Source organism: Phaethon lepturus, unplaced genomic scaffold (genome assembly GCF_000687285.1).
Source record: "Phaethon lepturus isolate BGI_N335 unplaced genomic scaffold, ASM68728v1 scaffold11510, whole genome shotgun sequence".
In the NCBI taxonomy this organism is placed as follows: Eukaryota; Metazoa; Chordata; class Aves; order Phaethontiformes; family Phaethontidae; genus Phaethon; species Phaethon lepturus.
In genome coordinates this window covers 1-18,890 of record NW_010514055.1, presented here as the reverse complement: position 1 = coordinate 18,890, position 18,890 = coordinate 1, and the positions used below count along the sequence as shown (strand labels likewise).

The following is an 18,890-nucleotide window of genomic DNA, read 5'->3' as shown; positions in this document are numbered from 1 at the left end:
TGCCATTGTATAATTAAAGATCACATCACAGGGCATACTGAGGAAAGATTAAAATAACATGCAGTTTTGTTTTGGAGCATTATGAGCTGGCCTGCAACTTTAAAATCATTATTTTAACTTGTTTGAACACTACTTGACTTGAGGCTACACAACTTGTTTGTTAAAATATTCACTAATTGATTCATTATTAAGGCATGTTTCTGCTCCCAAAGCCTCACTGCCAAATTTCCAGTTCCAATTCCAAAGTACAGCATTTGTCAACAAAAAGGTCTCCAAAAAGAGTTAAGGCTTAAAACAAAAAGGCTTCTGTTGCTTTGTACAGTAAGCAAATAAGTCTACAAACAATTTCAACAGGTATAAGCAGGCAAAACACAAAAGGCCATAGAAAGAAGTGTATATACATCAAAAGTGCATGTAAGTTCCCCTTAAATAAGCTACTAGATCACAATGCAAGTGATCTTGTGATTTTTTTAAGCTTTCAAAAGAACCTAGAAACTATGGGAATTAGGTTTATAGGTCATTCTTCTTATAGGTCTAGTTAAATACTGGCACTTACTGCTAAGATTTCAAAACCAGGGTGTCCTGGTTTTAGCCAGGATAGAGCTGGTTTTCTTCACAGAAGCTAGCGTGAGGCTGTGTTTTGGATTTGGGATGAGAAAGCGTTGATAATGTGCTGATGTTTTGAGTTGCTGCTGAGCAGTCAAGGACAGTCCAGCTTCTCATGCTGGCCTGCCAGCAAGAAGGCTGGGGGTGCACGGGGAGCTGGGAGGGGACACGGCCAGGACAGCTGACCCAGGCATGACGTTATATGGTATTGAACATCCCTTTGGCCAGTCTGGCCTTGACTACTTGACACAGGGACAACAAATCCTTCTAAAAAAAAGTACATTCAGGCATTTAAGAAACAAACAATTTAATTTAAAAGGCAAACCCTTAAAACTACAATCAGCTTCAAAGTCTTTTTTTTGTGTGTGTTCTCTGGTCTATAAAGTATAGGATCTAAAACCTCAAAAGTTTATGCAGCTTTCACTGAAGGGAGTGCTTTCTAAAATTAAGCCCTGATACACATCAAATAAGATATAAAACAGAAAGAAGGTTTGACTAACAATATTACTACATTACAATATTTCCACCTGAAGTAAATGTATTAAGTGTATTTTATAAAGCATACTTGTGAGTTGATAAGGCAACATTTTTTGTGGTGCAGAAGCTGACTAAATTCTTAAAGCAAATGTAGCTAATGAAGGACAGACTCTCAGTCCAGAGCTTAAGCTACAAAAGCTAATCTTCTGCTGGGGATAAAACTAAGATCAAAATCAAACTAAGGAAAACTATGATTCTAAACAGTTACTGAAAATAGTGCTAATTTCTGAACAACTCCTGGTATATTTATTTACAACTACATCCAGCAATCCTAAAGATGACACCCAATTATATACTGGATACATTTAGCAGTTTTTAATGAAGGTAATTCCCTCAAAATGATTCAGAATCGTTAAACTGCAAATGCAGCTGAGTTGTGTCATCATGTTGGGGAGACATTCAATTGACTTACAGACAGATGCCTGCATTCCTAAATCACTGGTTGCCTTTGAAAATTGCAACTTTAAAAAAATAATTAAAAAAAACCCAAACAAAATAAACCCCTTGGTTACATCTTCTTTCATTTTGAAGGGCAAGCTATTCAAGTTAGGAACCGCATCTTCCTCCTGGTCTGTACTGTGTGCCTACTGCAATGGAAGAACAACCTAACAGAAACTGGTTTCCACGTCTTTGTTGTGTTAATCTGCACTAATACTGTATTTTGGCAATTACAGAAATGCTAAACAACTTGTTGTTTATGAACTTCCATGCATTTCTGTATTAAGTCTTTCGCATTAAACATGACTGCTTGTTGTTTAGTTTACCCACCCACAAAATCAGTGTTATAGATACATTTTCCTATCCTGTTAAGACACTATGCTCATTGGTACTTGGCGGTTGGAGGAAGGGCTATATTTAATTACTTAATGAAAAGACTATAGGATCCATGAAACAAAGTTACTCAACCTTTGTAAAGCAAAGGCTAAAATGTGTTACTTTACAAAATCAGTATTCCCAGCAGAGGGCAGCAGTCGCTACGCACAAGTGAGAGGAAGACTTAAAAAAATGGTATTGTGAGGAAGATTCTATCTACTTAGTCCCTTAGGACCTTCGAGGATTACACATAAAGTACACCACTGTCCAAGTTATTCATACCAGCTCAAGGTTCAAGCCAAACTATCACAATTACCAGTTTTTTAAGCAAAATTTTAAAAGAGAAGTGAAGAAAGAGGACTGGCACAGAGTCATTTTTCTAAGGCATAATGAACACTGACCTTTATGTGTAAACACAGAGAAATGAAACCACTCTGATGGGGTAGTAAGACTTATGTTTGTGTGATTGCTAGTTAAGGATATTGGTACTTTAAAATCAAGTTAATATATACATTCTGTTTTCAAAAGTATTTTCATCTAACTTAGGATATACATATAATAACTGCTGAGAAAAGGGATAAGGAAAAAAAGTTTTTTATAAACACTTTGTTGAGTTCAAGTTACCAGATCTGACCACCCAAAAAGCCTTCCAGAATTTGTCAAGGACAATTATAAACTGTATTTGCTTGTCAAGAATCAGCTCCTTAGAATCTACTCCGGTGGCTTTTATTCACACACTAAAATTAACTAATTTTGTTTTGCAATAATCCCTCATTGTACAGATGGAGAAACTGACAGGAAGAAATTAATTAAAGGCCACAAAGAATGGGGGAAGTTAAGGTTAGCCTTAAAATTCAGGAACTATATGTCAGTATTCTGCTTGGTGCCTCGCCCAGCCTCCTCCAGCTACATTTGTTCATTTTATGGAGTCTTAGAAAAGATGGTAAGATAACAAACATTTTGATAAAATCCAGGCATAGATCTCCTGGATGATTACATTGGAGAAGCATATTTCTTACAGGACTCCATTCTAGTGAGCAGGTAACTGCTTTCGAGCCATGACAAATGCTCCCCTGTGCCATACTGCCACATGAACCCTGGTGTGTCAGATCTGAAAAACTGCTTCTCATTTTGCTCTAAAGCAACTAAAATAGATCAAGATCCTCTCATCCAGCATTTTTTAGTTTTCCACATGTTCACATAAGCCAGTAAAGCAAATAAGTGAAGTGTATGGATTTGATCTTAACTAAATTAGTTAAAACTTGGAATTTTCCTCAACTGGGAAATTAGGATTTAAAAATTAATGCACACAATGCAACAAGATGCTTTCTACCAAGTCAAATGCATGTCACATCAGTGTTGCATACAATACATTTTCTGTATTTTATTTTTATAAACATTAATGGACAACTGGTAATTACCAATATCCGACGCATTATTTTAGACAGAAATTACTCCTTATGTTCTTGACATGAAAAAAATTTGATGCTAACACATGAAATAAGAAAAGAAAGACTATAGAAAGAAGGGCACCAACTCTATCTCCCAAGGTCTTCAGGTATTAATTACAAAAGCAGCTATTTTGAAAATTCCACGTAAAGCTAGGAGATGTTTCAAATAAAGTTACTGATTGCTGATTTGCTATTTTCATTTATTATGTATCGGCTGACATTTCATGAAATCATGTGATACTGAAGTGGAAAATTTTTTAGTATTTCCCTTTGAAACAGAATTTTGACTTTATTTCAAAGGAAACACCACTGAATTTGTAAAAGTTTTACAGTCTGTTCAGATGAAATATCGTATTACAAAAGTTACTGTCTAAATAAGTAATTGTCTGAGCCATTTCAAACAAATCTCCTTAATCCTACACCAACAAATGTAAATAGAGTTTTAGGTCTGGATGTTTTTCCCGCTGGACTGCACTGTAACAGTTACCCAAGACAAGACCAGAAAAGATATCGTTGCAATGATGTGAAAGCAGAGTCATTTGGGCAATAAGCTATTTCTCCAACAAAACAAAAGCATCCATCCCTTCACACATCCACTCTTGCAAAACTTAAATTGTTCTTTCTGAACCATTAAGGGTTATGGATAGCCAAAGGAATCAATTCACCAAATTTTGAGTACAGTGTTGTCCTCTCATGCCACAATGATTATTGAGAACCACATAAGCACTGGTATATGCCAGTTTCAGAAACCTCCAAAAAATACCTTCCGAGATAATATCACAACAATTCAATGTAATAAAAAATAACTTCCCAAAACAACGGATTCCCCTAATTATAGTCACTTATCCTTCTACCTTAAATTAAATAATGGCTTAGGAATTATGAACCAAATGTAACAGAGAAAATAAGTTTAACCAAAGTTAATTGCATTAACTAAATGAAATTGTGATATTTTGAGTTATTCTGTCAGAAGATGTTGACAATGTAAACTTTTTCACACTCACAAAAATCTTGCTATCTTGTATTTACTAGACAGAAAACACGTAAACAAAAGGCTAAACAGAGTTGATATCCACTTGTCATTATGAAACTAGTTTTCATCTTGAAACTTTCCCATTCGGAATGGATCCATCAAACTGACTTCATAGGAACATGCATCTATGTGTGCAAATGAATATTTATTTGTAAAAGTTTCTGTCAATTACTGTATTTCTGAGAGTAAGGCTATTGCTCCTCAAGTTAGACTTTCCTTTAGCAGTGGCTCAGTGGGAAGTTGTAGTGCTTCCATGCTGTGGACCAGGAATATGAAATTTGGAAGAAAGTTTGCTTGGTATCAGCGAAATGTCTTATACACATCCTGTGAAAGCCCACTCAAATCCAAGGAAGTTACAAGCCTTGGAAAAACAGAGTCTGAACTCACTGCACAGACTGAAAGTAGACTAAGTATTGTCTACTTCCAAAAGCGTGAGGGGGCTGAGTGCAGGTTACCCCCTCGAGATGGACTGGGCACATGCCCCTGCTGGCTGCTGAACTTGTCCACTGCACGTGTAGGTGCAGTGAGACAGTTTGCCAACAGGTAGCAGGGACCCTGACTCTCTCACATGCCTAGTTTCAGACAACTTAAGACCAGAAGCGATCATGAGAGCCACGAATTTCCTGAATTTGAGAGACAGCTAAGCCTAAGGACTAGCACTTTAGCTCAAACACAAACAACTCTTCCTAAAATGACACCCAGTTTTGACCCAAAACACAGCATGAGGCCCTGCCACTTCCTTCACTGTTTCAAATGTGTGAATGGGTGCTTTTTCTTTTTTCTTTTCTTTAAATCTGAATCTCTCCGTAGTCTCTGGTTTTCATTATGACTATTTCTGCTAGATTTAGGAGCCCATTAATATCTGGGTTTTTTTCCTGTGAAAATAGCTGTACGTTATAAAATCATCTTCCAGTCCTCTTCTTGATAAGCTGAACAAGTTGAACTGTAAGCCTGTCATCTGAGGGCACAAATTCTCCAGCTCAAACGATTTGTAGCTTTTTCAACAGCCTCTTCAGGTTTTCCAATGTCTTTTCTAAAATTCTGATGTCAAAACCACACCTAACATTCTGACATCAATCATAGATATTTTCAAAATTAAAATAATCTTTCTACCCTCCTGTTTATTTCCACTCTACCCATCCCAGATGAAACTAGGTGTAAATGCTCTAACACTGGACCAGAAGCTACTTTTGAGCTGCTTGTCCATTACAATGCTTAAATCTACTTCAAAGTCACTACACCTAGGACACAGTCTCCTCCTCCTGTGGAACACAGCAAATTGTGTTTGCTTAGGTTTAAAAAAGCCAAAACAAAATAAGCCATCTCCCTCCCCACAAAATCTCACTTCGGATGAGAAATAAAATTGCACACAGCATCCTCATTCTCTTTGCTCCTCCCCCCATACACATAGTACTCTTTATTTACAACAAATTTGTATTAGCATTTATGTTATATTCAAAACTGCTGGGGGAAAAAAAAGCTATTGTAATGGGATTAGTATAAAAATGTGCTCATTAGAAATGCTACACTCAACGACAATCCTCCGGTAATAATTTTTTATATGTTAATTAACTAACTTACCAATCCATTTAACAAATACTTTCTTGACACTGCATAATGCAAATTTCTTAGTAAGAACAACATCTACAAAAGTCAACCATTTCCACAAAATCAGGGAGACTGGCATTAATTTAATTTCGATTCTTCAGTTATCCACTGTGTGAATCCAGAACCAGCTCCTCCATTTATCTTCCTGGACTAAAATCTGACTGACAGCCTGCGGTTATACCAGTCCTCAGCTTGGCTGGACTTTGCTTATTTCTTAATATTGGCACATAGTAGCATTCTTTTAGTGCCTGGAATTTCTCTTGCACTCCAACATTTATCAAAAATAAAAAGCTAATCAGAGATCTCAGCCTAGTTTTCATATAATCATAGAATAGTTTGGGTTGGAAGGGACCTTTAAGGGTCATCTAGTCCAACCCCCTGCAATAAGCAGGGACACCTGCAACTAGACCAGGTTGCTCAGAGCCCTGTCCAACCTGACCTGGAATGTTTCCAGGTAAGGGGCAGCTGCCACCTCTCTGGGCAACCTGTGCCAGGGCTTCACCACCCTCACTGTTAAAAATTTCTTCCTTGTATCTAGCCAAAATCTACTATCTTTCAGTTTAAAACCATTATCCCTTGTCCTACTGCAACAGGCCCTGCTAAAAAGTCTGTCCCCATCTTTCTTAGAAGCCCCCTTTCAGTACTGGAAGGCTGCAAGAAGGTCTCCCCAGAGCTTCTCTTCTCCAGGCTGAACAACCCCAGCTCTCTCAGCCTGTCCTCACATGAGAGGTGTTCCAGCCCTCGGATCATTTTTGCGGCCCTCCTCTGGACCCACTCCAAAAGGTCCATGTCTTTCCTGTGCTGAGGGCTCCAGAGCTGGATGCAGGACTCCAGGTGGGGTCTCACCAGAGCGGAGTCAAGGGCAGAATCACCTCCCTCACCCTGCTGGCCACACTGCTTTTGGTGCAGCCCAGGACTCCAATAATTCAAAATGTATTTGCAGACTATTTTCAACAGATGCTAACTCTTAACAGACTGAATGTCATTTTATTATCCATTAGTGAAACAAATACTTTACCCTGCTTCACCCAGAACAAGTATTTTTTGCAAAACCTTCTCCTTTTTCCACATCATTATTAAAAGTTTATCCACCTCCAACTAAGAATAAGCCCATAACAATCAGATAATATAAACCATATAAAAACACACATTTTACTTAAAAACAAGTCTTATAGCTGAGTAGACTTCATATTTGCCCATGATCTTTAGTTTCTCTTTAATTTTCCTAGACTTCATAACTAGTTGCCATTCATTCTATATTATTTGATTCTGACAGTGGCACAGGACATACTTTCACTATCTTCTTCCTCAAAAAGTCCTTCTTGTTCTTTTTTGTTGTTGTTTACACTTCCCTTTCCAGTTAGTTTTGGTCATACTTCCATTTTGCTTTTGAAAATTACTCTTCCTGAGCACTCAAATATGTAATTTTACTGCTTGGAAGTATCTTTTGGTTACATGGAATGTTAGAAAATTATGGAGAAGACTGTCCCGATGCAACACAAATTTCTAGATTAGCTCATCACTGTAAGGTCCCACAAAGCTGCTCAAACAAAATGACCTCATACTGGATGCAGTACATTTTATGCTAGAAAATCATCATTTGCAATTTTCAGGCTAATTACATTTCACCCTTTTCTGCATTTCATCTACAAGCATAAGCTTCCCATACAACGGTATTTTTTCTTTATATGCTTTTTATAGCCAAGTGCTCAAGAAGCAATGCACCTCACTCTTCATTTGCAACAGACCCCTACGAGTATTATCCTCTTGGGTTTGTTAATTAGTAGACTGATTGATTATGTATTCAAGATCCCTGTATTAATTAACTTTAAGGCAGGTACCAGTGTCTTTAATGTTGCATACTGCCCTCCACCTCTTTTAGCTTCTCTGTCCTTAAGAACATTGTAAGCACTGATTCCACATTCTTATTTTATGAATTGTCAGATGAGGTTTCCATATATCAATTATATCTAATTTTTCCCCATTAATGAGAATTTCCCATTTATCATGCTTTTCACCAGGTCTTACCACTGATGTAAAACCAACTGCAAATCTTGTTTTCAATTCTGTTATAAATTTAATTGGCTCCTATGACACCAACTTTAAATTGCATTTATCTACCGAGGACACTTTGCTTGGGCTATCAGTTAAGCCCGTTCTTGGTTGCTACAAGCCTCAAGCTAGGAAGATTCCCCATGTCCCTTCACACAATCTGCCTTCCTATGGGACTTTGTCCCCATGTCCTGCACAAAGAAACCTGCAGATTCACTCTAGCCAAATCCAACAAATTCCCCTCCAGTATTTTTTTTTGTGGATCTTCCTTTTCATTACATCTTTCTCAGACTCCTAGTTTCCTTTTTCTTAATAGTTGCACTCATGATGCCTGTCAACTTATCCACCATTTGGCACCACAAACAGTACCAAATACCTTGTAGCTATGTCTCCTGCAAATTTCTGCTTCATCCCTCCACAAATAGTTCCCACTATTAGCCAGCTTACTTGAATATATGTAAATGACTTTATACTTCCTGTCATGTTGAATGTCTCCCAACCCTGGGGTTGGGTTTTTGGCTACAAGCCACCAGTGCACTCTTCTGGATCCTACCTATTTGTTCTGTGGCATCAGCGGGAATCACTTCCCATTCTGACTGTTAAAAAATAAATTTTTCATTGAAAGTTAAAAGATTTCATGAAGAAAAAGGTTTCATGGTTTGGCAACTGAATTTTTCTTTTGCTTTTTAGCAGATTTGAATGGCAACAGAGCAGGCAAACAGAGCAACAGGGCAGGAAAGGTCTTAAATGCAGCTTATACCGATGGGAATATTTTAGTATTGCTGTGAAGCGCTATGAAAGTTTACATTCACTAAAAAAAATATTAGGGGCAACTCAAGCCATTAATCCAAATGTAATGGAGAATTCTGAAGTTCATGACTATACTTCTCTACCTATGAAGTGAGCACAGTGACACCACCGTAGCAATATACTAATGTAATATTTATGAAGGTACATCAGTGACCCAAAGAGAAATATCATAATAATTGTATATAACAATTAAAGGTGGAAACAAATGCGGCATATGCAAAGAAAATAAGCAATGACTGATGAGGTTGTTAAAGAAAAACATTTATTGTCTGCCATGTTGTTTTACTTTTAAGATGTGATTATTCTTTTAGAGACCATCATAACACATCTGCAGAAGGTATCTGAATTGAGACCCAAGTCTCGATGTAAGAACAATACTGCTAAATGATGTTTAACATTTCATAATGATTCTCTTTACTTGCTCTGTGTGCAAACCAAGCACCTCAGCTCCATTACACCAGGATGGTCTGAACCTCACATAATTCTTCAACAGGATCAGAACCTTCAGACCCAAAGTAGTGGCCACTGCCACGTGAGCTACCAGAGCACTTCTCCTTAAAAGCAATTTATCGTCCCACTTAAGTACACAAGGCATTTACTGGACTACAGAATTTTACAAGTGTTTGCTGACAGCATAGTTTCCTGATACACTAAGAGGTGCAATGAAGCAAAAGTCTCAAAACTCTCAGTGAAAAGCAAGCTGTTCTGTCCATGACATACCTCCATTCTCACAAACAGCTAACTGGTTTTGTCTGAAGCTAAAAACCAACAAAGCTTAAAACCTACAGTCTAAAGCATAACCAGTGAAATTTCTGTCCAAATGGTTATCAACTTGGTAGCCACAAGGAAGTTAAAACAGCGTTATAACCGAAAGATTGGTCAGCACCCTGAATCAAAGGTGCTATCAGCCCAGTTTAGAGTTGTGATCATTTAACAATAAATTCAGCTGTCAGCAGAGAGGTCACTGAAGCACAAAGCAACTTCTGGGGGACTGTCTTCAAACCCACTGGAGGTCACATACAAAGAGAGCTTTTCAGGAATCACACCCCACGTGTTTAGCAGAGAATTTGGCAGTATTAGCAAAATTTGGCAAATTTTGAGAAGGTCTTGGACTAAACAGCCCTCGTACAGCTAGTCACAACTAAGGCATGCAACAACAGTTTTACTCTAGTGCTGCCAGGATTACTACTCCTTTGCTTGAGTATCAACTTAAACTCCAGATTTTGAAAACAGTATTTGAATGCTATTTACAGATTGATATGTCATGACTACTAATATTCCAGCAATGATGTTAGCCCAGGCATGTACTGCATTAGGATTTTTGAAGGCAATCTGTGATATGTTTAAAAGTGAAATTACTGTATCATTAAAGAGAAAATTATTATTGTTCTTTTGCAGAGGTTTTTTTTTTCTTCCCCTTTAAATTTAAAATCTTTCTGCCAACTTAAAAAAAACACTTTTAATTTAGTACAACTTGGGAAAACAATGAGTTTTTATGTTTCAGATTTTTTTTTTTCTTTGTTTTTAACTGTGAAAAGTCTGAGCGTTAACTGATCTAGATTTGACTGGGTACTCACTCTGTCGCACAGCTCTTCAAACGTGAAGTCTGCAATGGTTCCACACGCTTTATTCAGCCTCAGCTCTCTGCCTTGCACTTTCAGAATCCTTGGTCTAGTTACTATGGGAACATGAACAAAGACTCAATCTTCTCTGGGTAATTACTATAAAATTCATCTCTTACAGATAGGAAATGCATAGCTTGATGAATAATAGCACATGATTCAACACATAAATTAGACAAAATGCTGATACAATGACTGCCACTTGAGTGTGGCATCAACCCATATACAGCAATGGAACTTATTAATTGGTCAGTGGAGATTGGGCATTGTGTTCTAAATGTATTCTCTTTCAAGAGAAATTAACTTACGTACAATCATTTTGTTTCTGAGCCAGCTCATCAAACAACTTATCCATGACAGCCTCCACATCAGCTTCACTTGTGCTACAGTGAAAAGAATAATAGAATATGAAATTAATAACACTTGAAGCCAACATCAAACAGCTGCCTGAGCCTGCTTAGCTTTTTGCCCATAAAAAAGAGAACAGGATGTTATGCTCTAAATACAAACATTAGATTTAGAATACACTTAAAAGTAGAGAATATTAACTCTCAGGTAGATGATTCTGCCTTATTTGCATACACTGAAAGACTTCTGTGTTTTGAGCCGTTTCCAGTAATGAGGCAATACAGGCAGAGAAGATCCATTAACACTATGTGTACACAATGGGAAAAAAGGCTTCTGGCTCTATCTTGCATGCAAAATAAGAGCAAATAGACAAGGGAAGGCAGTCAAGCACCTAAAGAAGTATCCTTTGAAATTTCTGAGAGGGGACTTTCTGAAATTAAATATTGGAGCAGTTTTCTGGGGGTTGGGAGGTGGGGGGAATCAAGTCAACTGATTGTATTGATCAAACAATTTACAAAATTAAACTATGAAATTCAAAATACCAGCATGTTCTCTGCATTAGTAATTTGATCAGTTTCCCCCTCTTTGTCCCCAATACTATTTGAGAAAAGATCAACCACAGAGAGTGAAAATGCAAAATATGTGTGCTAAAAGCTGAAGTCAAGTTTATAGTCATCTTCTAATTGCCACAAGGATTATGAATCAGTCTGATCAGAGAATATTTTTGTCATTGAATGGGTTAGAGGGCCAACCTTTTCGTGCTTCATTCTTCAAGATAAGTAGATAGATAATATTTCTAGCTGAGTTTGAAAGCTGAGTATGGTAAATTAATGCTACAGTAGACAATAAACTAGGATATATAACGCTTCACTGAAGTTTGTATAATCTCATTTGATGTGAAAATCTACTTTTATAGATCGTGGATGCAACCAAGTTGCATTGCCTCACACAGTTCTAGACCTCCTCCTCTTCTAGACCTCACAAGACAAGTGATGATCAGCATGTTACACAATTACTTTCCTGTTCATTAGTCCTTAAGAACCTTAAAAATGTTAACAGCACAACTGAAATAACTATTTTTTGGCTGAAGCTTAACAATAGCAAGCCTTGTCGATACAAAGAATTTGGAAAAAAACCCCCACAAACTTCTGCAAGTGCCATTTCAAACACTTTAAAAAAATTCTGAATAGGAGATCACATAAAATTGTAATTTCAAAAATAGAAGTTTCTCTCAACATGGATATTTCTGTGCTGCTTTCCTCTGACAAAATGATAAATGAAAAGGAACAGACAAAGCCAGAAAAAAAGCCATAAAAGGGGGGAAGGAGTGCATATATATATCAGAGAGTATGCACACTCGTATGCATATAACTATCAAAAAATTTGATGTAAAGGCTACAAGAAAAGAAATAGCCAAATATGACACCTAGGTGGATATTTGCACCCTATTGCCAAGAAAGATTGTTTTGAAAACAGACACCTGAAACGGAGATCAAGAAAGTTGCTTTGATCAGGAATCTTGTAATTGTGTTGCACTGATTGCTTTCAGATGAGTATGAAACAGCTTTAAGCAGCCCTCAGTTGCCTATTTTAAACAAAGAAAAGACTACACAAATTATGAAGCATCAGGAGGATTTAAAAAAAAAAGTGGTGATGATGATATCATAATAATTAACAGGGGAATGTAAACATGTTGGACAAGAATATTTTCTTTTTGGGGCAAGACTGCTAACTGAATTACAAAAATCTGTAGCAAAATACTGCTTATTTCCTCATTTTAAAACAAACAAAAAAATCCCCACATACTAAGCTAGTTCTGCAGGGTTGAAAGCTCCAGTGAACAAGTTTGAATAGAAGAATGAATGAGATTCCCTCAGAAAAAGAAAGGATGATCTTATTTCCATTGGCAGCTACTGGATTTTTTAATCCCCCCCCCCGATACTTCCTAATGATTTACACAAGTTCTAGAAGTAAACAACATACTTCCAATAAGAGAACATGAGACAGACTTATATCATCAATCTCTGCCATTCGCCTGATCACAAGTTTTACAGCAGAACACCATGAAATACTTGGGCTGGGTACTACTCCTGGGATTCGTTCCTATTTCTACTCCTTTGAGAGTTGATGCCAGGGGCACCATGTTTAGCCTATTACCTGCTAGAAACCACATATGTGCTCTTCCTTTCTTCGGAGTATGGACAGTGAGAAAAGAATATGGTAGGTGCTCTCCACAATTATCAGAGTGCAATGGGCACAATAAGCAGAGCCGTAAGCAGGGACAGCTACATAGACATCGGAACAAGAGCCACGATGAGCAATGCTGAGATAACAGTGGTGGCTTCAAACAGTACTTCTGAGCAGACACCACAAAACTTAAAGAAACTGGAGTCAGGCAAGAATATAGAACAAGAGTTACTTTTCTTGAGTTCATGCAGTCACACTTTGTTTAAAGACACAGAACCTGCATTTGACCTGTTTTCCATATATAAAATTCTGTCATTTCCTTCCAGAAGCAGTTACCTGTTATAATTCTATTAAGCTGTACTCCTGCTTCCAGACAAGCAACTACAGTTTCTAAGTTTATTACAAAGTCACATGGACATACTTCGTTTCAAATATAGGTTACATCAATGAAAATACTGCACCTTTCTTCACGGAAACATGATTTTTAAATCAATATTGTATGTTGCGTTGAAAGAGACAATGGTTGCAAATCTAGTTCTAAGCTATCGTTGTTTGCCTTGCTCAGACTGTCATTGATTAAATAATACTATATGGGAAAAATGTGTGCAATGCAAAGGTTTCAAAGTATTTAAAAAAAAAAAAGAGGCTGTTTCTATTAGGCAGATATACGCTGCAACCATAAGCACAAGTGAACGTATTTTTAAATATATTTATTTGCAAATATAGAATAAAGTGCTAAAGAAATTTTGTCATGATAAACAGAAACAATCTGTCAAAATAGGAGGGTGTTGGGTTTTTTTTAATCCACAGCGCTGGAAACACCCAACATTAAATGAATCCTTGTCATTGGATTTCTATAAATACTTAATTACTTAAATACAATAAGGATGTTCTTCTATTATAAGAGAATTGTGCAATCTCTTACAAGAGGATATTCATTACTTTCTAACCATCTGTCACTTCAGTTCTCCAAACACCACACCTCCCCAAAAAATCTAATTAGTTTTTATTCAGTCACACATTATAAATGATGCTAGTGTGGATACTGAAAATGTAGTTTAATGAAGTTAATATCACGGCATAATGGAAGGCGGTTTGCTGAACAAAATGGACCAGAAGGCAAAGAAAGGAAAAGTCACACCCTGCTAATTCTACTATACATTTCTCAATTCCCATTGACTAGGAAACTATTGGCTAACAAGAAGGAAAAAGAGGGCAAATACCGTATCATAGATAAACTTACAGGTAGTAAAGTTTTCCAGCAGCAGGAAGCACCAGTTTCCTGTAGTCTATTCCAGAATCAAGCTGGACTGTGCTGCAGTATTTCTACAGAAAGAAAGAAAGGAAAAAAAAAAAAAAAAAAAAGAATAGCTTTCCTCAAGCCAAAGCTCTATTTATTATTGTCTGCGTTAGAGAGAAGACACACTGCTGTGATCAACTGTCAGCACAAGTATCATCTGCAAAACTGAAATCCAAGATCACAAAATTGACGTCTCCTTTATGATTATCGCTTCAGAGAAATAAGCTGGAAATCATTGACATATTCAAAACAAAAAAGTAACCATTTTCAAAAGTCTATCAACTAGAAAATTAATACAGATTGGAAGCACAGGGAATGAAATGAGGGTGGACATTACTCGTTCTCTCTGGGTAGTGCTTTGTTGGGTGGGTGTAAAAGTAATTATTTCCACATTAAAGAATATACATTTAGAAATAGAAAATTAGGAGAAATAAAAGTTTAACAGACCACAATCAAATTCTGGCAACAGAGACAAGTGAAATGACTTCTACTTTATAAGCTAAAAATAATTTTACCTTTTCCTTCCATGAAAATTAAAAATTTTGTGAGTCAAACATCAAATATATGAACCAGGCCAAGCCTTGCTGCAAAATGGACCAAAGCACAAAGGGGAATAAGCAAAGCTCTATATCAAAAAGATTTTGTTGCATTTTTGTAATGTCTGAATCGACTGAGAAAAACATCCTTCCCCCCCTCCCCTTCAACAACCTGTAAGATTCCAAGTGTGATATATATGTCCCTGAGTAGTCACAATAACTGCTTCTGTTAGAAAATCCAAAACCAGCTGTACTAACAGGTGCTTTTTTTGCTTCAAAGCTTGAGGCTGAGAAATTCTTAGAAATTCTCACTAACCTCAGTGGGATCAAGATTTTACACCCTCTGGCAAAGGGAATAGCTCTGCTTATCTGTTATTACTACTGCCAACAGTAGTAATATAGCTAGAAGCAAAAGAAGCTATAAAAGAAAGGGAGGAAAAGTTTTAATATTCTAGAAAATATACCTCTATCAATAATTTAATTAAAGCAATAAAACTTGGGGGGGTTGTAGGTAATTCAACACCATTAAAATTCTTTGGATTGCTAGAATCCACTAAAATACTCTGCTTCTTCACTGCAGTATGAACTATTAAGTTTATCTTTAACATGCTCATTAAGTGTTTCATATTCTGGCGTCAATTTTTTCAAAGCCTCCTTGAGGCCATTCAAATATCAAAATTGGAAATGTCAAATCTCATTTATAGCAACTACATTGCAGGAACAAAAAACCCCCTTAAATTTTAGAGGAACTATCATCAGTGCTTTCAGGAACAACGGCCCTTTTGAACAAATGTGTTGCATAGGATTTACAGATTACAAATATCTGCAGGAGTGACTGTGATGACTCATTACATTAATTTTTTGCCCTTGACTATTACTGAAGGCTCTATACCTATTTTAAACCTCCAACTTCTCTGCAAAGATATACAGCTGAAGAAAAAAGATGAACAAAAATCATCCCGAAAGCACAGAATCCCAGGAAAATCCATGTATCTTTAATTCCGGTAAGTGAAAAAGCCATGCTAATCAAATCATTATCTTGGGCTAAGGCTACTGCAAACACAATAGCATTGGTCCTACAATATTATTATAATCTATTCCCTTTCTTTTCATGAAAGCTTACAAAGAAAGAGAACAACAGCAGAAGAAAAAAGTTGCAGAGGCATGTAATAATATGCACAAGGGAGGGAAGATGTTTAAGCTTTTCTTCAGCATCAGTCTGGCAGTCAAGGCTAGAAGGAAGATTCCTGAAATTTCACAGCAAAGCTGGTGTACTTAGCTCCGCTTTGCCAGGCACTGATGTTCAGCATCTTTCTGCCTAATGTTTTATTTTTCCCAAGTAGTAGATTAGCTCAAGTATTATTTTCTTCATGTTAGTAGGGGGAAAAAAACCCAAAACATATGACTACAGCTATGTGAACTATGAGATTATTTAGATTAACTTCAGCTACTCAGATATTTGCTAACACTGTTTATTATTTTGGGGTGTTTTTTTCCTGAAAACAACAGATAGCAAATTTTGCATGAATTCAGCCTCATCTCTTCAGCCTTCAAGATGGGTTTACAAACTCTACAAAAGAGAGATCTCAGGGTGTTGCGTTGCATAGAGTGGAGAGTGAACACAGAACTACATGTACTTAAGAGTGTGGCATGGTTATGGTAGGGCTGAAAGAAAAAAAGATGCACCTGAACACTGTAGCTGGTGTAAATTTATTGTGTTGGTATTTACAGCGGTGCTTGTGGCTCAGCTGCTAACGACTGCTGAGAAGAGCAGACATTCTGTGCACTCAAATACAGACTGATACTGGGCTGTATTATGCAGGTCACTGCGGCTTGCTGACATATAAATCAGCACTTGGTACTACAGTATTTTAGCCCACTTGTGTTCTGCTTACAAATTTATCACTCCTTAAATGCACTGACAGTCTTGACTCCATGATTTAACCTTACAGCGAATGAGTTTTGAAGGTAAGAACTGTAGATGTAAATACCACCGGTATAGTTACAAAGTAGATGCATTTCTTCTGTCTTCCTTCCCTTTTCTCTTTCTTCAGAGTAATTAGTATTACCACTATTCAGGAAAAATCGCTATCATTAGTGACACTATTTAAAAAAGAGCTTGTGTGCTCAAAAGCTTATTTGTGGGTTTGGGCCCTTCTTACGCTACAAACAGTTGCCTAAATGAAAGATATTTCTTTTCCTTAAAAACCTTGTCTTGTATGTCTACAATAATGTACTACTATTGATTCTAATGTGATCTAACATTACATAGTTTATTTCACAAGTATGTTAGATATTCTGGGCTATAGGACTTCTCAGCCAGAAAGGCAGTAACAGCATCCTTTCTGTTCAGAGATATATACAATACAGTTATTATAGTCCTACTGATTTTTTGCTTCCTTGGGAGGCGAAAGTCAACTGAACCAAACGAAGAAAATGGAAAACCAGAATTCTGATATACAGCAGTTTTCTGTAATACACAATATAAGCGCAGAAGTAGGGGCCAGTAAATGGGAACAGAGAGATACGTAGTCTTCTGGAAAACATTTGGCATTTTACTATCCCGCTCCTTGGATGTTCCTAATTAATTTCTGGTTTTGCTTTGGGGTATTTTTTAGCTTAATTCTGTCCTATCTTTCAAATACAGTTCTGTTTCCTATTTTTCAAACCAGCATCCTCAGTCAAATTCTGGTTTATATATTACTTTGAAACTCTAGCATATTTTTCATCCATTACTGTCTCAGAACCACTGACTTAGACCTCAAAGCCAGTTTCTCCCCGCGCCCCCTCCTCCTCTTTTTTTGGCCTCTCCAGACTGATGCTCAGTTCAGAAAGGTACTCCAGGCATTTAGAGACCATATTCTAAATAATAATAAAACAGCCACAAGAATTTCCTAACCCTTCTACAGGTTCTTATGAGTAAGTATCTACCACTGTTTGTCATTAATTATTTTTACTGAGACACTTCAAAGCTCACTTACACCTATTCTGTTAGGCACTGTATCAATATGTAAAATGGACAGTCCCTACCATTAAAACATTATAAGCTGCATGGCAACATGCTCCCAGAAAACATTCCTTTAAAATGTGATTGCTGTTGTTAGATTGTAAGCTTTGTATTCCCCTTACATGAATATGTGACAGTAGAGTAAGATCTATAGGTGCTACTGGAAAATAACGTAACAAAAAAAAAAACTCCAAAGAGAAGTGTGACTAAAGAAACTGATCATTAAATGACAGGATGGAAGAAATTAATGCGAACAAACATGCACTGGTATGGGCAATGCTATTTACACTAATGGAGCTCTATGCAGTAGAGGAGAGACAGGGCGTGATAGCAATACCAGTGAACTGAAGGGCGGTAATGGGAGCAATGCTTGCACTGCCAGGCAATAACAGCAGCATTTCTTCTCCAAGTTAAGAATGTACCGGTGGAGGTGGTTCTAAAGGGTGATTCAGCACATGGTCACCTTTACTCAGAGTCACAAAAGCCACAAAGAAGCTATGCGCTGTGCAGAGATCCAAAAGTTTTTCCTTTTGGGGTTTCCTTTGTAGACAAGGGTACTTACTGTGGTTCTTTGTTTCTACACACAAAAACATTCACTTATCTGCTTCACAGGAGTGCAGAGGGCAAAATGTTCACATTTGTAAAGAGTTTTTTCATGAGAAATGTTTGTCAAAAAGACAGCACATAATCAGAATATATAGTAGAAGAAAATAAAGCACACCAAAATATTGTATAAGTCCAAGCTAAACATTCTAAAATACTAGATTTATAAAAATGAAAAACAGATACATGATTGCACAGTATGGAAAAACAAATATTGCTCACAGCTGTAAGAATTAAACATCGAACCTCAGAGAGGGTGTATATGTGAGTACCACCATGCAGCTTCTCTGCCTTTCACAGGTGTCAACAGCATTATACTCCTGCATTATGGAACTAGAAAATCGATACTATCATTTACAAACCCTGCAATTTTTGGG

The 18,890-nt window shown here is 37.0% G+C and overlaps 1 protein-coding gene across 1 annotated transcript in view; it reads right to left on the bottom strand.

The window, feature by feature from the left end:
• LOC104624546 (lactation elevated protein 1-like) overlaps positions 1-14,393 on the bottom strand; it is a gene marked incomplete at both ends in the record, with an annotated part of 44,976 nt that extends 30,583 nt beyond the window's left edge. The window contains 3 exons of the mRNA XM_010291946.1: positions 10,488-10,588; positions 10,845-10,915; positions 14,311-14,393. Coding sequence (XP_010290248.1) covers positions 10,488-10,588; positions 10,845-10,915; positions 14,311-14,393 — 255 coding nt within the window. The remainder of the gene's footprint in view (positions 1-10,487; positions 10,589-10,844; positions 10,916-14,310) is intronic.
• Between the last annotated feature and the right edge of the window lie 4,497 nt (positions 14,394-18,890).